The 25,000-nt window shown below is 41.5% G+C and overlaps 1 protein-coding gene across 1 annotated transcript in view; it reads left to right on the top strand.

Moving 5' to 3' along the window:
• Positions 1-25,000, top strand: part of LOC128643952 (patatin-like phospholipase domain-containing protein 7) — a gene marked incomplete at its 3' end in the record, with an annotated part of 99,518 nt that overhangs the window by 71,975 nt on the left and 2,543 nt on the right. Inside the window, exon 7 of the mRNA XM_053696719.1 lies at positions 944-1,103. Coding sequence (XP_053552694.1) covers positions 944-1,103 — 160 coding nt within the window. The remainder of the gene's footprint in view (positions 1-943; positions 1,104-25,000) is intronic.

Genomic DNA, 25,000 nt, shown 5'->3' on the forward strand with positions numbered 1-25,000 from the left:
TTAAAATAAAGGCTAAAATCAGTCTGCAGCGTAAACGATTCTCTTATGTGTTTGACAATGTGCAATGATGCCTTACACTGGAACCGTTACTGTGCTGCTATGTACAATATAAAAGAACTATGCCATTAACCATGCAGGAATACTATTAACCTGATCACACTGTTATGTGTGCGATCTCTGGTTTGTAGCCTTCTATGCTATTTGCACAGAGTAAGTGTTGCGTGTGGCTCCGCCCCCCGCCACGCGCAACACTTGGACGAAGCAGCCGAGAGTGCAGGCATTTGGGGAACTGTCACACACGCTGTTACTATTGGATATTACTGTGGACAGCCTTTTTTGACTCCATACATGCTGAACTGGTTTGGATATCTAATTATATGAGCAATAGATGTACATAGAAATATATATATATATATATATATATATATATATATATATATATATATACTAATATTATCTATCTGTAGTAGCATAATTTCGTAATTTATATTGTGATCTGGTTCCACTCCAAGTATTAGCACTATACCCCTAAGCGCAGACACGCCCTCCTATTGTATTTTATATATATAATGAGAAGATTATAAGACTCATTCTCCCTGGAAGCTCAGACGATTTTAATGGATTTTTGGTTTCAAAGTGCAAAATCGGTTATTCAGTATGCAAAAATAAACCTAAAGGAACAATTTCCCATATATTTTATACTCTGCAGCTGATATAACAAGCCATTGGTCGAAACTAATTTTACAGAACACTGTCCCTTAAAACCCCCCAAAAAGAAGGAACCAGATAATTGACATATCTGCACGCACAAACTTAAATACAAAGTGGTCTTGCTCAGGTATATTGTAATAAATCAGTTTTGTGACCCACAGACATATCTGCAAAATATAAATTCTTGTGTCGCTGAATGTTCACCACTAACTTTCCCTTTAACTTGGTGTAGGGTATTGGGACACTTTGAGAAACCCTTGTTTCTTGAATTGTGCAAGCACATGGTATTCGTGCAGCTACACGAAGGAGAATACATTTTTCGTCCTGGGCAGATGGATAACAGCATCTACGTGGTGCAAGACGGCATGTTGGAAGTCTGTATTCAAGAAAGCGTAAGTGGACGTTTGCTTCTTTAATTTTTTTGGGGGGACTTAAAGGGACACTGTAGTCAGAAACCAAAGTAAAATATTTGAAAAAACTAATGACTTAAAGGGATACTGAACCCAAAAAAGTTTCACAAAATACATAAAAAATGAATTGCAAAGTATAGTTACAATAACACCATCTGATAAAAGTTATTAAATACAAATATTGCACACAAAAGTGCTTAATATTGCACACAAAAGTGCTTAAGTAATATTTCAGTAGTGAAATAAGGTTTATTGGATTAACAGAAAATGTGCAATATGCATCAAAACGAAATTAGACAGGTGCTTACATTTGGGCACCCTTGTCATTTTGTTGATTTAAATACCTGTAACTACCTAGCACTGATTAATTGGAGCACACAATTGGTTTGGTGAGCCCATTAAGCCTTGACCTTCATAGACAGGTGCATCCAATCATGAGAAAAGGTATTAAAGGTGGCCAATTGCAAGTTGTTGTTCTCTTTGACTCTCATCTGAAGAGTGGCAACATGGGGGCCTCAAAACAACTCTCAAATGACCTGAAAACAAAGATTATGGTTTAGGGGAAGGCTACAAAATGCTATCGCAGAGATTTAACCTGTTAGTGTCCACTGTGAGGAACATAGTGAGAAAATGGAAGACTACAGGCACAGTTCTTGTTAAGGCCAGAAGTGGCAGGCCAAGTAAAATATCTGAGAGGCAAAGGATGGTGAGAACGGTCAAAAACAGCCCACAGACCACCTCCAAAGACCTACAACATCATCTTGCTGCAGATGGTGTCACTGTGCATCGTTCAACAATTCAGCACACTTTGCACAAGGAGAAGCTGTATGGGAGAGTGATGCGTAAGAAGACTTTTCTGCACACACACCACAAACAGAGTCGCTTGAGGTATGCAAACGCACATTTGGACAAACCAGTTTCTTTTTGGAAGAAGGTGCTGTGGACTGATGAAACAAAGAGTTATTTGGTCATAACAAGGGGCGTTATGCATGGTGGCAAAAGAACACAGCGTTCCAAGACAAACACTTGCTACCTACAGTAAAATTTGGTGGATGTTCCATCATGCTGTGGGGCTGTAGGGCTGTGTGGCCAGTGCCGGTACTGGGAATCTTGTTAAAGTTGAGGGTCGCATGGATTCCACTCAATATCAGCAGATACTTGAGAATAATGTTGAGGAATCAGTCACAAAGTTGAAGTTACACCAGGGCTGGATATTTCAACAACACGACGACCCAAACCACTGCTTAAAATCTACTCTGGCATTTATGCAGAGGAACAAGTACAATGTTCTGGAATGGCCATCCCAGTCCCCAGACCTGAATATCATTGAAAATCTGTCAGGTGATTTGAAGCGAGCTGTCCATGCTCGGCAGCCATCAAACCTAACTGAACTGGAGATGTTTTGCAAGGAGGAATGGTCCAAAATACCTTCATGCAGAATCCAGACACTCATTACATGCTATAGGGAGCGTCTAGAGGCTGTTATTTCTGCTAAAGGAGGCTCTACTAAATATTGATGCAATTATTATGTTGGGGTGCCCAAATTTATGCACCTGTCTAATTTCGTTTTGATGCATATTGCACATTTTCTGTTAATCCAATAAACCTAATTTCACTATATATTTCACATTCCAATGTTTTGCACATAGCAGAATATGTTCTATGTATTTCTTTCATGTAATTAGCAAGAGTCCATGAGCTAGTGACGTATGGGATATACATTCCTACCAGGAGGGGCAAAGTTTCCCAAACCTCAAAATGCCTATAAATACACCCCTCACCACACCCACAATTCAGTTTTACAAACTTTGCCTCCGATGGAGGTGGTGAAGTAAGTTTGTGCTAGATTCTACGTTGATATGCGCTCCGCAGCAAGTTGGAGCCCGGTTTTCCTCTCAGCGTGCAGTGAATGTCAGAGGGATGTGAGGAGAGTATTGCCTATTTGCATGCAGTGATCTCCTTCTACGGGGTCTATTTCATAGGTTCTCTGTTATCGGTCGTAGAGATTCATCTCTTACCTCCCTTTTCAGATCGACGATATACTCTTATATATACCATTACCTCTGCTGATTCTCGTTTCAGTACTGGTTTGGCTTTCTACAAACATGTAGATGAGTGTCCTGGGGTAAGTAAATCTTATTTTCTGTGACACTCCAAGCTATGGTTGGGCACTTTATTTATAAAGTTCTAAATATATGTATTCAAACATTTATTTGCCTTGACTCAGAATGTTCAACTTTCCTTATTTTCAGACAGTCAGTTTCATATTTGGGATAATGCATTTGATTTAATCATTTTTTCTTACCTTCAAAAATTTGACTCTTCCCTGTGGGCTGTTAGGCTCGCGGGGGCTGAAAATGCTTCATTTTATTGCGTAATTCTTGGCGCGGACTTTTTTGGCGCAAAAAATTCGTTTCCGTTTCCGGCGTCAATCGTGTCGCCGGAAGTTGCGTCATTTTTTGACGTTATTTTGCGCCAAAAATGTCGGCGTTCCGGATGTGGCGTCATTTTGGCGCCAAAAAGCATTTAGGCGCCAAATAATGTGGGCGTCGCTTTTGTCTCCACATTATTTAAGTCTCATTTTTCATTGCTTCTGGTTGCTAGAAGCTTGTTCTTTGGCATTTTTTCCCATTCCTGAAACTGTCATTTAAGGAATTTGATCAATTTTGCTTTATATATATATGTTGTTTTTTCTCTTACATATTGCAAGATGTCTCACGTTGCATCTGAGCCAGAAGATACTACAGGAAAATCGCTGTCTAGTGCTGGATCTACCAAAGCTAAGTGTATCTGCTGTAAACTTTTGGTAGCTCTTCCTCCAGCTATTGTTTGTATTGATTGTCATGACAAACTTGTTAAAGCAGATAATATTTCCTTTAGTAAAGTACCATTGCCTGTTGCAGTTCCTTCAACATCTAAGGTGCAGAATGTTCCTGATAATATAAGAGATTTTGTTTCAGAATCCATAAAGAAGGCTATGTCTGTTATTTCTCCTTCTAGTAAACGTAAAAAATCTTTTAAAACTTCTCTCCCTACAGATGAATTTTTAAATGAACATCATCATTCTGATTCTGATGACTCTTCTGGTTCAGAGGATTCTGTCTCAGAGGTTGATGCTGATAAATCTTCATATTTATTTAAAATGGAATTTATTCGTTCTTTACTTAAAGAAGTACTAATTGCTTTAGAAATAGAGGATTCTGGTCCTCTTGATACTAATTCTAAACGTTTGGATAAGGTATTTAAAGCTCCTGTGGTTATTCCAGAAGTTTTTCCTGTTCCTAATGCTATTTCTGCAGTAATTTCCAAAGAATGGGATAAATTGGGTAATTCATTTACTCCTTCTAAACGTTTTAAGCGATTATATCCTGTGCCGTCTGACAGATTAGAATTTTGGGACAAAATCCCTAAAATTGATGGGGCTATTTCTACCCTTGCTAATCTAAAGGTAAAAGCAGGGCTAATAATCGTTTTCGTTCCTTTCATTTCAACAAAGAACAAAAGCCTGATCCTTCATCCTCAGGAGCAGTTTCAGTTTGGAAACCATCTCCATCCTGGAATAAATCCAAGCCAGCTAGAAAGGCAAAGCCTGCTTCTAAGTCCACATGAAGGTGCGGCCCTCATTCCAGCTCAGCTGGTAGGGGGCAGGTTACGTTTTTTCAAGGAAATTTGGATCAATTCTGTTCACAATCTTTGGATTCAGAGCATTGTTTCAGAAGGGTACAGAATTGGTTTCAAGATGAGACCACCTGCAAAGAGATTTTTTCTTTCCCGTGTCCCAGTAAATCCAGTAAAAGCTCAAGCATTTCTGAAATGTGTTTCAGATCTAGAGTTGACTGGAGTAATTATGCCGGTTCCAGTTCCGGAACAGGGGATGGGGTTTTATTCAAATCTCTTCATTGTACCAAAGAAGGAGAATTCCTTCAGACCAGTTCTGGATCTAAAAATATTGAATCGTTATGTAAGAATACCAACGTTCAAGATGGTAACTGTAAGGACTATCTTGCCTTTTGTTCAGCAAGGGAATTATATGTCCACAATAGATTTACAGGATGCATATCTGCATATTCCGATTCATCCAGATCATTATCAGTTCCTGAGATTCTCTTTTCTGGACAAGCATTACCAGTTTGTGGCTCTGCCGTTTGGCCTAGCTACAGCTCCAAGAATTTTTACAAAGGTTCTCGGTGCCCTTCTGTCTGTAATCAGAGAACAGGGTATTGTGGTATTTCCTTATTTGGACGATATCTTGGTACTTGCTCAGTCTTTACATTTAGCAGAATCTCATACGAATCGACTTGTGTTGTTTCTTCAAGATCATGGTTGGAGGATCAATTTACCAAAAAGTTCTTTGATTCCTCAGACAAGGGTAACCTTTCTGGGTTTCCAGATGGATTCAGTGTCCATGACTCTGTCTTTAACAGACAAGAGACGTCTAAAATTGATTGCAGCTTGTCGAAACCTTCAGTCACAATCATTCCCTTCGGTAGCCTTATGCATGGAAATTCTAGGTCTTATGACTGCTGCATCGGACGCGATCCCCTTTGCTCGTTTTCACATGCGACCTCTTCAGCTCTGTATGCTGAAGCAATGGTGCAAGGATTACACGAAGATATCTCAATTAATATCTTTAAAACCGATTGTTCGACACTCTCTAACATGGTGGACAGATCACCATCGTTTAATTCAGGGGGCTTCTTTTGTGCTTCCGACCTGGACTGTAATTTCAACAGATGCAAGTCTCACAGGTTGGGGAGCTGTGTGGGGATCTCTGACGGCACAAGGAGTTTGGGAATCTCAGGAGGTGAGATTACCGATCAATATTTTGGAACTCCGTGCAATTTTCAGAGCTCTTCAGTTTTGGCCTCTTCTGAAGAGAGAATCGTTCATTTGTTTTCAAACAGACAATGTCACAACTGTGGCATACATCAATCATCAAGGAGGGACTCACAGTCCTCTGGCTATGAAAGAAGTATCTCGAATTTTGGTTTGGGCGGAATCCAGCTTCTGTCTAATCTCTGCGGTTCATATCCCAGGTATAGACAATTGGGAAGCGGATTATCTCAGTCGCCAAACGTTGCATCCGGGCGAATGGTCTCTTCACCCAGAGGTATTTCTTCAGATTGTTCAAATGTGGGAACTTCCAGAAATAGATCTGATGGCGTCCCATCTAAACAAGAAACTTCCCAGGTATCTGTCCAGATCCCGGGATCCTCAGGCGGAGGCAGTGGATGCATTATCACTTCCTTGGAAGTATCATCCTGCCTATATCTTTCCGCCTCTAGTTCTTCTTCCAAGAGTAATCTCCAAGATTCTGAAGGAATGCTCGTTTGTTCTGCTGGTAGCTCCGGCATGGCCTCACAGGTTTTGGTATGCGGATCTTGTCCGGATGGCCTCTTGCCAACCGTGGACTCATCCGGTAAGACCAGACCTTCTGTCACAAGGTCCTTTTTTCCATCAGGATCTGAAATCCTTAAATTTAAAGGAGGAGATTGAACGCTTGATTCTTGGTCAAAGAGGTTTCTCTGACTCTGTGATTAATACTATGTTACAGGCTCGTAAATCTGTATATCGAGAGATATATTATAGAGTCTGGAAGACTTATATTTCTTGGTGTCTTTCTCATCATTTTTCTTGGCATTCTTTTAGAATACCGAGAATTTTACAGTTTCTTCAGGATGGTTTAGATAAGGGTTTGTCCGCAAGTTCTTTGAAAGGACAAATCTCTGCTCTTTCTGTTCTTTTTCACAGAAAGATTGCTATTCTTCCTGATATTCATTGTTTTGTACAAGCTTTGGTTCGTATAAAACCTGTTATTAAGTCAATTTCTCCTCCTTGGAGTTTGAATTTGGTTTTGGGAGCTCTTCAAGCTCCTCCGTTTGAACCTATGCATTCATTGGACATTAAATTACTTTCTTGGAAAGTTTTGTTCCTTTTGGCCATCTCTTCTGCCAGAAGAGTTTCTGAATTATCTGCTCTTTCTTGTGAGTCTCCTTTTCTGATTTTTCATCAGGATAAGGCGGTGTTGCGAACTTCTTTTGAATTTTTACCTAAAGTTGTGAATTCCAACAACATTAGTAGAGAAATTGTGGTTCCTTCATTATGTCCTAATCCTAAGAATTCTAAGGAGAAATCGTTGCATTCTTTGGATGTTGTTAGAGCTTTGAAATATTATGTTGAAGCTACGAAATCTTTCCGTAAGACTTCTAGTTTATTTGTTATCTTTTCCGGTTCTAGAAAAGGCCAGAAAGCTTCTGCCATTTCTTTGGCATCTTGGTTGAAATCTTTAATTCATCTTGCCTATGTTGAGTCGGGTAAAACTCCGCCTCAAAGAATTACAGCTCATTCTACTAGGTCAGTTTCTACTTCCTGGGCGTTTAGGAATGAAGCTTCGGTTGACCAGATTTGCAAAGCAGCAACTTGGTCCTCTTTGCATACTTTTACTAAATTCTACCATTTTGATGTATTTTCTTCTTCTGAAGCAGTTTTTGGTAGAAAAGTACTTCAGGCAGCGGTTTCAGTTTGAATCTTCTGCTTATGTTTTTCGTTAAACTTTATTTTTGGGTGTGGATTATTTTCAGCAGGAATTGGCTGTCTTTATTTTATCCCTCCCTCTCTAGTGACTCTTGTGTGGAAAGATCCACATCTTGGGTAGTCATTATCCCATACGTCACTAGCTCATGGACTCTTGCTAATTACATGAAAGAAAACATAATTTATGTAAGAACTTACCTGATAAATTCATTTCTTTCATATTAGCAAGAGTCCATGAGGCCCGCCCTTTTTTTGTGGTGGTTATGATTTTTGTATAAAGCACAATTATTCCAATTCCTTATTTTATATGCTTTCGCACTTTTTTATCACCCCACTTCTTGGCTATTCGTTAAACTGAATTGTGGGTGTGGTGAGGGGTGTATTTATAGGCATTTTGAGGTTTGGGAAACTTTGCCCCTCCTGGTAGGAATGTATATCCCATACGTCACTAGCTCATGGACTCTTGCTAATATGAAAGAAATGAATTTATCAGGTAAGTTCTTACATAAATTATGTTTTGTAAATATATATTTCTTTATATATACTGTGTGTATATGTATCGCCCATAGCGATTACCTTGCAGGACATGGCTGCAATCATGAATAATACCCTGTCAGAGGTATTATCTAGATTGCCTGAATTAAGAGGCAAGCGAGGTAGCTCTGGGGTTAGGAGAGATACAGAGCGCGCAAATGCTGTTAGAGCCATGTCTGATACTGCGTCACAGTATGCAGAACATGAGGACGGAGAGCTTCAGTCTGTGGGTAACATCTCTGACTCGGGGAAACCTGATTCAGAGATTTCTAATTTTAAATTTAAGCTTGAGAACCTCCGTGTATTGCTTGGGGAGGTATTAGCTGCTCTGAATGACTGTAACACAGTTGCAATTCCAGAGAAATTGTGTAGGCTGGATAGATACTATGCGGTGCTGGTGTGTACTGACGTTTTTCCTATACCTAAAAGGCTTACAGAAATTATTAGCAAGGAGTGGGATAGACCCGGTGTGCCCTTTTCCCCACCTCCTATATTTAGAAAAATGTTTCCAATAGACGCCACTACACGGGACTTATGGCAGACGGTCCCTAAGGTGGAGGGAGCAGTTTCTACTTTAGCAAAGCGTACCACTATCCCGGTTGAGGACAGTTGTGCTTTTTCAGATCCAATGGATAAAAAATTGGAGGGTTACCTTAAGAAAATGTTTATTCAACAAGGTTTTATTTTACAGCCCCTTGCATGCATTGCGCCTGTCACTGCTGCGGCGGCATTCTGGTTTGAGGCCCTGGAAGAGGCCATCCAGACAGCTCCATTGAATTAAATTATTGACAAGCTTAGAACGCTTAAGCTAGCTAACTCATTTGTTTCTGATGCCATTGTTCATTTGACTAAACTAACGGCTAAGAATTCCGGATTCACCATCCAGGCGCGTAGGGCGCTATGGCTTAAATCCTGGTCAGCTGACGTGACTTCAAAGTCTAAATTACTCAACATTCCTTTCAAGGGGCAGACCTTATTCGGGCCTGGCTTGAAGGAAATTATTGCTGACATTACTGGAGGCAAGGGTCATACCCTTCCTCAGGACAGGGCCAAATCAAAGGCCAAACAGTCTAATTTTCGTGCCTTTCGAAATTTCAAGGCAGGAGCAGCATCAACTTCTTCCGCTTCAAAACAAGAGGGAACTGTTGCTCATTCCAGACAGGCCTGGAAACCTAACCAGTCCTGGAACAAGGGCTAGCAGGCCAGGAAGCCTGCTGCTGCCCCCAAGACAGTATGAAGGAACGGCCCCCTATCCGGAAACGGATCTAGTGGGGGGCAGACTTTCTCTCTTCGCCCAGGCGTGGGCAAGAGATGTTCAGGATCCCTGGGCGTTGGAGATCATATCTCAGGGATATCTTCTAGACTTCAAAGCTTCTCCTCCACAAGGGAGATTTCATCTTTCAAGGTTATCATCAAACCAGATAAAGAAAGAGGCATTCCTAAGCTGTGTGCAAGACCTCCTAGTAATGGGAGTGATCCATCCAGTTCCGTGGACGGAACAAGGACAGGGATTTTATTCAAATCTGTTTGTGGTTCCCAAGAAAGAGGGAACCTTCAGACCAATCTTGGATCTAAAGATCTTAAACAAATTCCTCAGAGTTCCATCATTCAAAATGGAAACTATTCGGACCATCCTACCCATGATCCAAGAGGGTCAGTACATGACCACAGTGGACTTAAAGGATGCCTACCTTCACATACCGATTTACAAAGATCATCATCGGTTCCTAAGGTTTGCCTTTCTAGACAGGCATTACCAATTTGTAGCTCTTCCCTTCGGGTTGGCCACTGCCCCGAGAATTTTTACAAAGGTTCTGGGCTCACTTCTGGCGGTTCTAAGACCGCAAGGCATAGCGGTGGCTCCGTATCTAGAAGACATCCTGATACAGGCGTCAAGCTTTCAAATTGCCAAGTCTCATACAGAGATAGTTCTGGCATTTCTGAGGTCGCATGGGTGGAAAGTGAACGTGGAAAAGAGTTCTCTATCACCACTCACAAGAGTCTCCTTCCTAGGGACTCTTATAGATTCTGTAGAGATGAAAATTTACCTGACGGAGTCCAGGTTATCAAAACTTCTAAATGCTTGCCGTATCCTTCATTCCATTCCACGCCCGTCAGTGGCTCAGTGCATGGAAGTAATCGGCTTAATGGTAGCGGCAATGGACATAGTGCCATTTGCGCGCCTGCATCTCAGACCACTGCAATTATGCATGCTAAGTCAGTGGAATGGGGATTACTCAGATTTGTCCCCTCTACTAAATCTGGATCAAGAGACCAGAGATTCTCTTCTCTGGTGGCTTTCTCTGGTCCATCTGTCCAAGGGTATGACCTTTCGCAGGCCAGATTGGACGATTGTAACAACAGATGCCAGCCTTCTAGGTTGGGGGGCAGTCTGGAACTCCCTGAAGGCTCAGGGATCGTGGACTCAGGAGGAGAAACTCCTCCCAATAAATATTCTGGAGTTAAGAGCAATATTCAATGCTCTTCTAGCTTGGCCTCAGTTAGCAACACTGAGGTTCATCAGATTTCAGTCGGACAACATCACGACTGTGGCTTACATCAACCATCAAGGGGGAACCAGGAGTTCCCTAGCGATGTTAGAAGTCTCAAAGATAATTCGCTGGGCAGAGTCTCACTCTTGCTACCTGTCAGCGATCCACATCCCAGGCGTAGAGAACTGGGAGGCGGATTTTCTAAGTCGTCAGACTTTTCATCCGGGGGAGTGGGAACTCCATCCGGAGGTGTTTGCTCAACTGGTCCATCGTTGGGGCAAACCAGAACTGGATCTCATGGCGTCTCGCCAGAACGCCAAGCTTCCTTTTTACGGATCCAGGTCCAGGGACCCGGGAGCAATGCTGATAGATGCTCTAGCAGCTCCTTGGTTCTTCAACCTGGCCTATGTGTTTCCACCGTTTCCTCTGCTCCCTCGACTGATTGCCAAAATCAAACAGGAGAGAGCATCGGTGATTCTGATATGCATACCTGGTATGCAGACCTAGTGGACATGTCATCTCTTCCACCATGGACTCTGCCTCTGAGGCAGGACTTTCTAATACAAGGTCCTTTCAATCATCCAAATCTACTTTCTCTGAGACTGACTGCATGGAGATTGAACGCTTGATTCTATCAAGGCGTGGCTTCTCTGAGTCAGTCATTGATACCTTAATACAGGCTCGGAAGCCTGTCACCAGAAAAATCTACCATAAGATATGGCGTAAATATCTTTATTGCTGTGAATCCAAGAGTTACTCATGGAGTAAGGTTAGGATTCCTAGGATATTGTCCTTTCTCCAAGAGGGTTTGGACAAAGGCTTATCAGCTAGTTCTTTAAAAGGACAGATCTCTGCTCTGTCTATTCTTTTGCACAAGCGTCTGGCAGAAGTTCCAGACGTCCAGGCATTTTGTCAGGCTTTGGTTAGGATTAAGCCTGTGTTTAAAACTGTTGCTCCCCCGTGGAGCTTAAACTTGGTTCTTAAAGTTCTTCAGGGAGTTCCGTTTGAACCCCTTCATTCCATTGATATTAAACTTTTATCTTGGAAAGTTCTGTTTTTGATGACTATTTCCTCGGCTCGAAGAGTCTCTGAGTTATCTGCCTTACATTGTGATTCTCCTTATCTGATTTTTCTTTCAGACAAGGTAGTTCTGCGTACCAAACCTGGGTTTTTACCTATGGTGGTTTCTAACAGGTATATCAATCAAGAGATTGTTGTTCCATCATTGTGTCCTAATCCTTCTTCAAAGAAGGAACGTCTTTTGCATAATCTGGACGTAGTCCGTGCCTTGAAGTTTTACTTACAGGCTACTAAAGATTTTCGTCAAACATCTGCCCTGTTTGTTGTTTACTCTGGACAGAGGAGAGGTCAAAAAGCTTCGGCAACCTCTCTCTCCTTTTGGCTTCAGAGCATAATACGCTTAGCCTATGAGACTGCTGGACAGCAGCCCCCTGAAAGGATTACAGCTCATTCTACTAGAGCTGTGGCTTCAACCTGGGCCTTTAAAAATGAGGCCTCTGTTGAACAGATTTGCAAGGCTGCGACTTGGTCTTCGCTTCAAACCTTTTCAAAATTTTACAAATTTGACACTTTTGCTTCTTCGGAGGCTGTTTTTGAGAGAAAGGTTCTACAGGCAGTGGTTCCTTCCATTTAAGTTCCTGCCTTGTCCCTCCCATCATCCGTGTACTACCTGTAAACTACAGTCACCACTGCACCCTATGGTTTCTCCTTTCTCGTCTTGTTTCGGTCGAATGACTGGATATGACAGTGAGGGGAGGAGCTATATAGCAGCTCTGCTGTGGGTGATCCTCTTGCAACTTCCTGTTGGGAAGGAGAATATCCCACAAGTAATGGATGATCCGTGGACTGGATACACTACAAGAGAAATAAATGTATCAGGTAAGCATAAATTATGTTTTTTTACTTTCTGCCCCCCCACACTTTTTTTCCTCCAATGACTTCTATGGGGGAATAGGTTATCGCACATGCGATATTGTAAGTTCAACTTTTTGCATGCGAGGGGTTAGTGCGAGAGCGATAACTTTTTTACTTTCAACTCGTAATACCAGTGCAACCTGACGCACGCAAAAAGTTTACTATTAGCGCTCTAGCAAAAGAGATAAATAACGCTTCACTAGTAATCTGGCCAAAAAATGTTTTCGGTTTATGATGCTGTCTATAGGAGCCCATGCTTCCTAGCAATGCTAGCACTATTTCCTGCCATTTATTTCTCCAGGCACCTACCTATGTATCTTTTCAACAAAGAATATCATTGGAACAAACAAATTTAAACAGACGTAAGTTTGAACTTTCTAATTTGCTTCTATTATCAAATTTTCTTCATTCTCTTGGTATCGTTTGTTGAGAAGCAGGAACATAAGCTTAGGAGCCGGACCATTTCCGGGGCACTATATGGCAGCAGTTTTACAAGAATATTATCCATTTCCAAGAGCACTGGATAGCAGCACTATTTCCTGACATATAGTACCCCAGATGCTTACCCTAGCTATCTCTTCAACACAGAATATCATCGAAATAAAGCAAATGTAATAATAGAGTCAATTTAAACTTTATTTTTTAAATTGTATTTTCCGTCTGAATCACAAAATAAAATTGTTGTGTTTTGTATCCCTATAAAATTGCTTCAGCAGATTAGTTCAGTCTATCCATTCTTCTATTTCTTTCATAAAATTGGCAAGAGTCCATGAGCTAGTGACATATGGGATATACATTCCTACCAGGAGGGCCAAAGTTTCCCAAACCTCAAATGCCTATAAATATGCCCCTCACCACACCCACAATTCAGTTTTACAAACTTTGCCTCCTATGGAGGTGGTGAAGTAAGTTTGTGCTTGATTTTTTTTATTTCTTCTGTGATAAGCGCTTCTAAGCATTCTGAAACCCAATTCCTCTCAGAGTACAGTGTTTGTCAGAGGGATGTGAAGAGAGTATCGCCTATTGATTTTTTTTACGGTTTCCCTCTCAGGAAATCTTTTCAAGGGTTCTCTGTTATCGGTCGTAGGGATTTATCTCCTACCTCCTTTTTCAGATCGACGATATACTCTTATATACCATTACCTCTGCTGATACTTTTTCAGTACTGGTTTGGCTATCTGCTATATGTGGATGGGTATCTTTCGGTAAGTAAGTATCATTATTTAAGACACTCTCAGCTATATGTACTTTACTTATATTTGCCATGAGCCAGGTATATGTGTATTTCCCTTTGCAGTCTGGCAGTTTCGTTATGGGAATCATGTTTTAGGAAGTTTGTCTTACCTGAGGTATAGTCTTTTTTCCAATTTGACTTGTTTTCTCTTTTTAAAAAACTTGCGGGCAATTAGGCTCGCGAAGGCGCAAAATGCTGTATTGCATCTATAATGACGCATCTTCGTCATTTCCTGCGTCTTAATTGATGCCAGGTCGTTTGGCGTGAAATTGTGTTTGTTATGACACGAGTTGCATCATTTCTGGATATTTGTTGGCGTAAAAAAAAAATTCAACTTCCTTTTGCGTTGTGTGTCATACTTGGCGCCAAAAAATTTAGTTTATTTTTCCTCACTTCCTATATGCTTCTTGCCTTCTTTATGTTCAGAGGGCTATTCTATTTGCTTTTTTGTCAATTTTAGCATTTGCATTTTTTCCCATTCCTGAAACTGCTATATGTGGAAATAAGATATTTTTGTTTAAATTTTCTTTTTTCTTTTACTTTTTACAAGATGTTCCAATCTGATCCTGTCTCAGAAGCTGCTGTAGGAACCATGCTGCCTGAACACAGTTCTATAAAAGCTAAGTGTATCTGTTGTAAGATAGTGGAGATTATATCTCCAGCTGTAGTATGTAACAGTTGTCATGATAAGCTTTTGCATGCAGAAAAGGTTTCTATTAGTGCTAGTACAGTATCTGTTGTTCCTTCAACATCTAAAGTACATGATATCCCTGTTGATATGAAAAATGATATTGCTGATGCGATATAGAAGGCTATGTCTGCTATTCTGCCTTCAAATAAACGTAAAAGGTCTTTTAAAACTTCTCATACTACTGATGAAATTTCTAATGACCGACAACATACTGATATATCCACCTCTGATGAGGATCTCTCTGATTCAGAAGATCCTACTTCAGACATTGACACTGATTCATCATCTTATATTTTTAAGATTGAGTATATTCGTTCCTTGTATTGATAACTTTGGATTTTGAGGAGTCTGGTCCTCTTGATAATAAATCCAGTAAACGTTAATTTCTGTCTATAAACCTCCTGTGTCTACTCCTGAGGTTTTTACTGTTCCTGATGCTATTTCTGATGTGATTGCTAAGGAATGGTCTAAACTTGGTACTTCTTTTGTTCCTTCTTCAAGGTTTAAAAAGTTGTATCCTTTGCCAGTGGCTAAATTAGAGTTTTGGGAAAAAGTCTCTAAGGTTAATGGGGCTATTTCTACTCTTGCTAAATGTACTACTATTCCTATGGAAGATAGCACTTCTTTTAAGGATCCTTTAGATAGGAACATTGAATCTTACCTAAGGAAAGCTTATTTACATTCTGGCTATTTTCTCAGACCTGCCATTTCTATGGGTGATGTTGCGGCTGCATCAACTTTTTGGTTGGATAGCTTAGCACAACGGGAAAAAGATTCTGATTTGCATAGCATTGTTCGTTTGCTTCAACATGCTAATCATTTTATCTGTGATGCTATATTTGATATCATCAAGATTGATGTTAAATCTATGTCTTTGGCTATTTTAGCTAGAAGAGCTTTATGGCTGAAATCATGGAATGCTGACATGGTATCTAAATCTAGGTTGCTATCTCTAACATTCCAGGGTAATAATTTATTTGGTTCCCAATTGGATTCTATTTTTTCCACTTTTACTGGAGGGAAGGGAGTTTTTTTGCCCCAAGATAAAGTCTAGGGGTAAATCTAAAGCTTCTAATCGGTTTCGTTCCTTTCGTCGGAATAGAGAACAGAAAAAACACTCTTCCCTCTAAGGACTCTGGCTCCAATTGGAAGCCATATTCGAGTTGGAATAAATCCAAGCCTTATAAGAAGCCAAAGCCAGCCCCCAAGACTGCATGAAGGTGCGGCTCTCAATCCAGTTCTACTCGTGGGGGGCAGATTGAAATTATTTCAAGACATTTGGGCAGGTTCCGTTCAGAATTCTTGGATTCAGAATATTGTTTCTCAGGGGTATCGAATAGGTTTCAGAATAAGACCTCCTGTGAGGAGATTATTTTCTCTCTCTCACATTTCATCAAATCTTGTGAAGGCTCAGGCCTTTCTGAGGTGTGTTTCAGATCTGGAGCTTTCAGGGGTAATTGTACCAGTTTCACTTCTGGAACAGGGTCTGGGTTTTTATTCAAATCTATTCATAGTCCCGAAGAAGGAAAATTAATTCAGACCAGTTCTGGATCTGAAGTTTTTGAATCAATTTGTAAAGGTCCCAACTTTCAAGATGGTGACTATAAGGACTATTCTGCCTTTTGTTCAGCAAGGTCATTACATGTCCTCAATAGACTTACAGGATGCATATCTTCGCATTCCTATTCATCCAGACCACTATCGGTTTCTGAGATTCTCTTATCTAGAAAAGCATTACCAATTTGTCGCTCTTACATTTTGCCTATCGACAGCTCCAATAATCTTTTCAAAGGTTCTATGTGCCCTTCTATCTGTAATCAGAGAGCAGGGTATTGAGGTATTTCCTTATTTGGACGATATCTTGGTACTGGCTCAATCTTTTCATTTAGCAGAATCTCACACAAATCAACTTGTGTTGTTTCTTCAAAGTCATGGTTGGAGGATCAATTTACCAAAGAGTTTCTTGATTCCTCAGACAAGGGTCACCTTTTTAGGTTTCCAGATAGATTCAGTGTCCATGACATTGTCTTTAACAGACAAGAGACGAATGAAATTGGTTTCTGCCTGTCGAAACCTTCAGTGTCGATCATTCCCTTCAGTGGCTATGTGCATTGAAGTTTTAGGTCTCATGACTGCAGCATCGGACGCGATCCACATTGCTCGTTTTTATATGAGACCTCTTCAGCTTTGCATAATGAATCAATGGTGCAGGAATTATACTCGGATATCACAATTAATATTCTTAAATCCCAACACTCAACTCTCTCTGACTTGGTGGTTAAACCATTACTTTATTGTTCAAGGGGCCTCCTTTGTTCGTCCTTCCTGGACTTTCAACAGATGCAAGTCTCACAGGTTGGGGAGCTGTCTGGGGGTCTCTGACAGCACAAGGGTTTTGGAATCCTCAAGAGGCGAGGTTACCAATCAATATTTTAGAACTCCGTGCTTTTTTCAGGGCTCTTCAGGCTTGGCCTCTACTAAAGAGAGAATCATTCATTCGTTTTCAGACAGACAATATCACAACTGTGGCATATGTCAATCATCAGGGTGGGACTCGCAGTCCTTTAGCGATGAAATAAGTATCTTGGATACTTTTTTGGGCGGAATCATACTCATGTCTAATTTCTGCGATACATATCGCAGGTGTAGACAATTGGGAAGCGGATTATCTAAGTCGTCAGTCTTTACATCCGGGGGAGTGGTCTCTCCATCCAGATGTATTTTGTCAGATTGTACAGATGTGAGATCTTCCCGAAATAGATCTGATGGCTTCGCAGGTACCTTTCTAGGTCCAGGCATCCTCAGGCGTAGATGGTGGATGCGTTAGCAGTTCCTTGGTTTTACCAACCTGCTTACATTTTTGCGCCTCTGGTTCTTCTTCCAAGGGTGATCTCCAAGATCATAATGGAACGATCGCATGTGTTTCTGATAGCACCAGCATGGCCTCACAGGTTTTGGTATGCAGATCTTGTTCGGAATTACAGTTGCCAACCTTGGCCACTTCCTTTAAGGCCAGACCTTCTGTCTCAAGTGCCGTTTTTCCATCAGGATTTCAAATTGCTAAATTGAAGGTATGGAAATTGAACGCTTAGTGCTCAGTCATAGAGGTTTCTCTGACTCAGTGAATAATACTATGCTACAGGCTCAGAAGTCTGTTTCTAGGAAGATTTATTATCAGGTTTGGAAAACCTATATTTCATGGTGTTCTCATAAATTCTCTTGGCATTCTTTTAGAATTCCTAGAATCTTTCAGTTTCTTCAGGATGGTTTGGATAAAGGTTTGTCTGCAAGTACTTTGAAAGGACAAATCTCTGCTCTTTCTGTTTTATTTCATAGAAAGATTTCTAATATTCCTGACATTCACTGTTTTGGTCAGGCTTTGGTTCTTATCAAGCCTGTTATTAAATCTATTTCTCCTCCTTGGAGTCTTAATTTGGTTTTAAAGGCTTTGCAGGCTCCTCCGTTTGAGCCTATGCATTCTATGGATATTAAACTACTTTCTTGGAAAGTATTGTTCCTTTTGGCTATCTCTTCAGCTAGAAGAGTTTCTGAATTGTCTGCTCTCTCTTGTGAGTTTACTTTTCTGATTTTCGATCGTTTAAATTTCTTCCTAAGATTGAATTCTAACAACTTTAGTAGGGAAATTGTTGTTCCTTCCTTGTGTCCTAAGCCTAAGAATACTCTTGAAAGATCTTTACATTCTTTGGATGTTGTAAGAGCTTTGAAATATTATGTTGAAGCTACTAAAGAGTTCATAGAGACTTCTAGTCTATTAGTTGTTTTTCTCCAACATAGGTGTGTCCGGTCCACGGCGTCATCCTTACTTGTGGGATATTCTCTTCCCCAACAGGAAATGGCAAAGAGCCCAGCAAAGCTGGTCACATGATCCCTCCTAGGCTCCGCCTACCCCAGTCATTCTCTTTGCCGTTGTACAGGCAACATCTCCACGGAGATGGCTTAGAGTTTTTTAGTGTTTAACTGTAGTTTTTCATTATTCAATCAAGAGTTTGTTATTTTCAAATAGTGCTGGTACGTACTATTTACTCAGAAACAGAAAAGAGATGAAGAATTCTGTTTGTATGAGGAAAATGATTTTAGCAACCGTAACTAAAATCCATGGCTGTTCCACACAGGACTGTTGAGAGCAATTAACTTCAGTTGGGGGAACAGTTTGCAGTCCCTTGCTGCTTGAGGTATGACACATTCTAACAAGACGATGTAATGCTGGAAGCTGTCATTTTCCCTATGGGATCCGGTAAGCCATGTTTATTACGATTGTAAATAAGGGCTTCACAAGGGCTTATTTAAACTGTAGACTTTTTCTGGGCTAAATCGATTGATTATTAACACATATTTAGCCTTGAGGAATCATTTTATCTGGGTATTTTGATATAATAATATCGGCAGGCACTGTTTTAGACACCTTATTCTTTAGGGGCTTTCCCAAAGCATAGGCAGAGTCTCATTTTCGCGCCGGTGTTGCGCACTTGTTTTTGAGAGGCATGGCATGCAGTCGCATGTGAGAGGAGCTCTGATACTTATAAAAGACTTCTGAAGGCGTCATTTGGTATCGTATTCCCCTTTGGGTTTGGTTGGGTCTCAGCAAAGCAGATACCAGGGACTGTAAAGGGGTTTAAAGCTTAAAACGGCTCCGGTTCCGTTATTTTAAGGGTTAAAGCTTCCAAAATTGGTGTGCAATATTTTCAAGGCTTTAAGACGCTGTGGTGAAAATTTGGTGAATTTTGAACAATTCCTTCATGTTTTTTCGCAATTGCAGTAATAAAGTGTGTTCAGTTTAAAATTTAAAGTGACAGTAACGGTTTTATTTTAAAACGTTTTTTGTACTTTCTGATCAAGTTTATGCCTGTTTAACATGTCTGAACTACCAGATAGACTGTGTTCTGAATGTGGGGAAGCCAGAATTCCTATTCATTTAAATAAATGTGATTTATGTGATAATGACAATGATGCCCAAGATGATTCCTCAAGTGAGGGGAGTAAGCATGGTACTGCATCATTCCCTCCTTCGTCTACACGAGTCTTGCCCACTCAGGAGGCCCCTAGTACATCTAGCGTGCCAATACTCCTTACTATGCAACAATTAACGGCTGTAATGGATAATTCTGTCAAAAACATTTTAGCCAAAATGAACCCTTGTCAGCGTAAGCGTGGCTGCTCTGTTTTAGTTACTGAAGAGCATGACGACGCTGATATTAATATCTCTGAAGGGCCCCTAACCCAATCTGAGGGGGCCAGGGAGGTTTTGTCTGAGGGAGAAATTACTGATTTAGGGAACATTTCTCAGCAGGCTGAATCTGATGTGATTACATTTAAATTTAAATTGGAACATCTCCGCATTTTGCTTAAGGAGGTATTATCCACTCTGGATGATTGTGAAAATTTAGTCATCCCAGAGAAACTATGTAAAATGGACAAGTTCCTAGAGGTGCCGGGGCTCCCAGAAGCTTTTCCTATACCCAAGCGGGTGGCGGACATTGTTAATAAAGAATGGGAAAGGCCCGGTATTCCTTTCGTCCCTCCCCCCATATTTAAAAAATTGTTTCCTATGGTCGACCCCAGAAAGGACTTATGGCAGTCAGTCCCCAAGGTCGAGGGAGCGGTTTCTACTTTAAACAAACGCACCACTATTCCCATAGAGGATAGTTGTGCTTTCAAAGATCCTATGGATAAAAAATTAGAAGGTTTGCTTAAAAAGATGTTTGTTCAGCAGGGTTACCTTCTACAACCCATTTCATGCATTGTCCCTGTCACTACTGCCGCATATTTCTGGTTTGATGAACTGCTTAAGGTGCTCGATAGTGACTCTCCTCCTTATGAGGAGATTATGGACAGAATCAATGCTCTCAAATTGGCTAATTCTTTCACTCTAGACGCCTCTTTGCAATTGGCTAAGTTAGCGGCTAAGAACTCTGGGTTTGCTATTGTGGCGCGCAGAGCGCTTTGGTTGAAATCTTGGTCGGCTGATGCGTCTTCCAAGAACAAGCTACTAAACATTCCTTTCAAGGGGAAAACGTTGTTTGGTCCTGACTTGAAAGAGATTATCTCTGATATCACTGGGGGTAAGGGCCACGCCCTTCCTCAGGATCGGCCTTTCAAGGCAAAAAATAGACCTAATTTTCGTCCCTTTCGTAAAAACGGACCAGCCCAAGGTGCTACGTCCTCTAAGCAAGAGGGTAATACTTCTCAGGCCAAGCCAGCTTGGAGACCAATGCAAGGCTGGAACAAGGGAAAGCAGGCCAAGAAACCTGCCACTGCTACCAAGACAGCATGAAATATTGGCCCCCGATCCGGGACCGGATCTGGTGGGGGGCAGACTCTCTCTCTTCGCTCAGGCTTGGGCAAGAGATGTTCTGGATCCTTGGGCGCTAGAAATAGTCTCCCAGGGTTATCTTCTGGAATTCAAGGGACTTCCCCCAAGGGGGAGGTTCCACAGGTCGCAGTTGTCTTCAGACCACATAAAAAGACAGGCGTTCTTACATTGTGTAGAGGACCTGTTAAAAATGGGAGTGATTCATCCTGTTCCATTAAGAGAACAAGGGATGGGGTTCTACTCCAATCTGTTCATAGTTCCCAAAAAAGAGGGAACGTTCAGACCAATCCTAGATCTCAAGATCTTAAACAAATTTCTCAAGGTCCCATCGTTCAAGATGGAAACCATTCGAACTATCCTTCCTTCCATCCAGGAAGGTCAATTCATGACCACGGTGGATTTAAAGGATGCGTATCTACATATTCCTATCCACAAGGAACATCATCGGTTCCTAAGGTTTGCATTCCTGGACAAACATTACCAGTTCGTGGCGCTTCCTTTCGGATTAGCCACTGCTCCAAGGATTTTCACAAAGGTACTAGGGTCCCTTCTAGCGGTGCTAAGACCAAGGGGCATTGCAGTAGTACCTTACCTGGACGACATTCTGATTCAAGCGTCGTCCCTTCCTCAAGCAAAGGCTCACACGGACATTGTCCTGGCCTTTCTCAGATCTCAAGGCTGGAAAGTGAACGTGGAAAAGAGTTCTCTATCCCCGTCAACAAGGGTTCCCTTCTTGGGAACAATTATAGACTCCTTAGAAATGAGGATCTTTCTAACAGAGGCCAGAAAAACAAAGCTTCTGGACTCTTGTCGGATACTTCATTCCGTTCCTCTTCCTTCCATAGCTCAGTGCATGGAAGTGATCGGGTTGATGGTGGCGGCGATGGACATAGTTCCTTTTGCGCGCATTCATCTAAGACCATTACAACTGTGCATGCTCAGTCAGTGGAATGGGGACTATACAGACTTGTCTCCGAAGATACAAGTAAATCAGAGAACCAGAGACTCACTCCGTTGGTGGCTGTCCCTGGACAATCTGTCTCAAGGGATGATGTTCCACAGACCAGAGTGGGTCATTGTCACGACCGACGCCAGTCTGATAGGCTGGGGCGCGGTCTGGGGATCCCTGAAAGCTCAGGGTCTTTGGTCTCGGGAAGAATCTCTTCTACCGATAAATATTCTGGAACTGAGAGCGATATTCAATGCTCTCTAGGCCTGGCCCCAGCTTGCGAGGACCAGGTTCATACGGTTTCAATCAGACAACATGACGACTGTTGCGTACATCAACCATCAGGGGGGAACAAGGAGTTCCCTAGCGATGGAAGAAGTAACCAAAATTATTCTTTGGGCGGAGTCTCACTTCTGCCACCTGTCTGCTATCCACATCCCAGGAGTGGAAAATTGGGAAGCGGATTTTCTGAGTCGGCAGACATTGCATCCGGGGGAGTGGGAACTCCATCCGGAAATCTTTGCCCAAGTCACTCACCTGTGGGGCATTCCAGACATGGATCTGATGGCCTCTCGTCAGAACTTCAAAGTTCCTTGCTACGGGGCCAGATCCAGGGATCCCAAGGCGGCTCTAGTGGATGCACTAGTAGCACCTTGGACCTTCAAACTAGCTTATGTGTTCCCGCCATTTCCTCTCATCCCCAGGCTGATAGCCAGGATCAAGCAGGAGAGGGCGTCGGTGATCTTGATAGCTCCTGCGTGGCCACGCAGGACTTGGTATGCAGATCTGGTGAATATGTCATCGGCTCCACCTTGGAAGCTACCTTTGAGACGAGACCTTCTTGTTCAGGGTCCGTTCGAACATCCGAATCTGGTTTCACTCCAGCTGACTGCTTGGAGATTGAACGCTTGATTTTATCGAAGCGAGGATTCTCAGATTCTGTTATCGATACTCTTGTTCAGGCCAGAAAGCCTGTGACTAGAAAGATTTACCACAAAATTTGGAAAAAATATATCTGTTGGTGTGAATCTAAAGGATTCCCTTGGGACAAGGTTAAGATTCCTAGGATTCTATCCTTCCTTCAAGAAGGATTGGAAAAAGGATTATCTGCAAGTTCCCTGAAGGGACAGATTTCTGCCTTGTCGGTATTACTTCACAAAAAGCTGGCAGCTGTGCCAGATGTTCAAGCCTTTGTTCAGGCTCTGGTTAGAATCAAGCCTGTTTACAAACCTTTGACTCCTCCTTGGAGTCTCAATTTAGTTCTTTCAGTTCTTCAGGGGGTTCCGTTTGAACCCTTACATTCCGTTGATATTAAGTTATTATCTTGGAAAGTTTTGTTTTTAGTTGCGATTTCTTCTGCTAGAAGAGTCTCAGAATTATCTGCTCTGCAGTGTTCTCCTCCTTATCTGGTGTTCCATGCAGATAAGGTGGTTTTACGTACTAAACCTGGTTTTCTTCCAAAAGTTGTTTCTAACAAAAACATTAACCAGGAGATTATCGTACCTTCTCTGTGTCCAAAACCAGTTTCAAAGAAGGAACGTTTGTTGCACAATTTGGATGTTGTTCGCGCTCTAAAATTCTATTTAGATGCTACAAAGGATTTTAGACAAACATCTTCCTTGTTTGTTGTTTATTCAGGTAAAAGGAGAGGTCAAAAAGCAACTTCTACCTCTCTCTCTTTTTGGATTAAAAGCATCATCAGATTGGCTTACGAGACTGCCGGACGGCAGCCTCCCGAAAGAATCACAGCTCATTCCACTAGGGCTGTGGCTTCCACATGGGCCTTCAAGAACGAGGCTTCTGTTGATCAGATATGTAGGGCAGCGACTTGGTCTTCACTGCACACTTTTACCAAATTTTACAAGTTTGATACTTTTGCTTCTTCTGAGGCTATTTTTGGGAGAAAGGTTTTGCAAGCCGTGGTGCCTTCCATTTAGGTGACCTGATTTGCTCCCTCCCTTCATCCGTGTCCTAAAGCTTTGGTATTGGTTCCCACAAGTAAGGATGACGCCGTGGACCGGACACACCTATGTTGGAGAAAACAGAATTTATGTTTACCTGATAAATTTCTTTCTCCAACGGTGTGTCCGGTCCACGGCCCGCCCTGGTTTTTTTAATCAGGTCTGATATTTTATTTTCTTTAACTACAGTCACCACGGTACCATATGGTTCTCCTATGCAAATATTCCTCCTTAACGTCGGTCGAATGACTGGGGTAGGCGGAGCCTAGGAGGGATCATGTGACCAGCTTTGCTGGGCTCTTTGCCATTTCCTGTTGGGGAAGAGAATATCCCACAAGTAAGGATGACGCCGTGGACCGGACACACCGTTGGAGAAAGAAATTTATCAGGTAAACATAAATTCTGTTTTTCTGGTCCTAGGAAAGGTCAGAAAGTCTCTGCCATTTCTTTGGCATCTTGGTTAAAGCTTTTGATTCACAAGGCTTATTTGGAGGCGGGACAGTCTCCGCCTCAGAGAATTACAGCTCATTCTACTAGATCAGTCGCCACTTCTTGGGCTTTTAAGAATGAATCTTCGGTTGATCAGATTTGCAAAGCAGCAACTTGGTTTTCTTTGCATACATTTACTACATTTTACCATGTTTATGTAATTTGCTTCTTCTGAAGCAGTCTGTGGTGGAAAAGTTCTTCAGGCAGCTGTCTTCTTGATTCTTCTGCTTATGATTTAAGTTTTTTTCTTGAAATTTATGTGAAATTTATGAGAGAGACTTATTTTTTTGTGGATTTATTTTTTTCAGCGGAAATAGCTGTTTTTATTTTATTCCTCCCTTTCTAGTGACTCTTCTGTGTTCTTCCACATCTTGGGTATTTCTATCCCTTACGTCACTAGCTCATGGACTCTTGCAATTACATGAAAGAAAACATAATTTATGTAAGAACTTACCTGATAAATTCATTTCTTTCATATTGGCAAGAGTCCATGAGGCCCACCCCTTTTTTGGTGGTTATGATTTTGGTATAAAAGCACAATTATATTTCCAGTTCCTCTTTTTGTATGCTTTTTTACTCCTTATTTTATCACCCCACTACTTGACTGTTCATTAAACTGATTTGTGGGTGTGGTGAAGGGTGTATTTATAGGCTTTTTGAGGTTTGGGAAACTTTGCCCCTCCTGGTAGGATTGTATATCCCATACGTCACTAGCTCATGGACTCTTGC

Source organism: Bombina bombina, unplaced genomic scaffold, assembly GCF_027579735.1.
Source record: "Bombina bombina isolate aBomBom1 unplaced genomic scaffold, aBomBom1.pri scaffold_1067, whole genome shotgun sequence".
Lineage (NCBI taxonomy): Eukaryota > Metazoa > Chordata > Amphibia > Anura > Bombinatoridae > Bombina > Bombina bombina.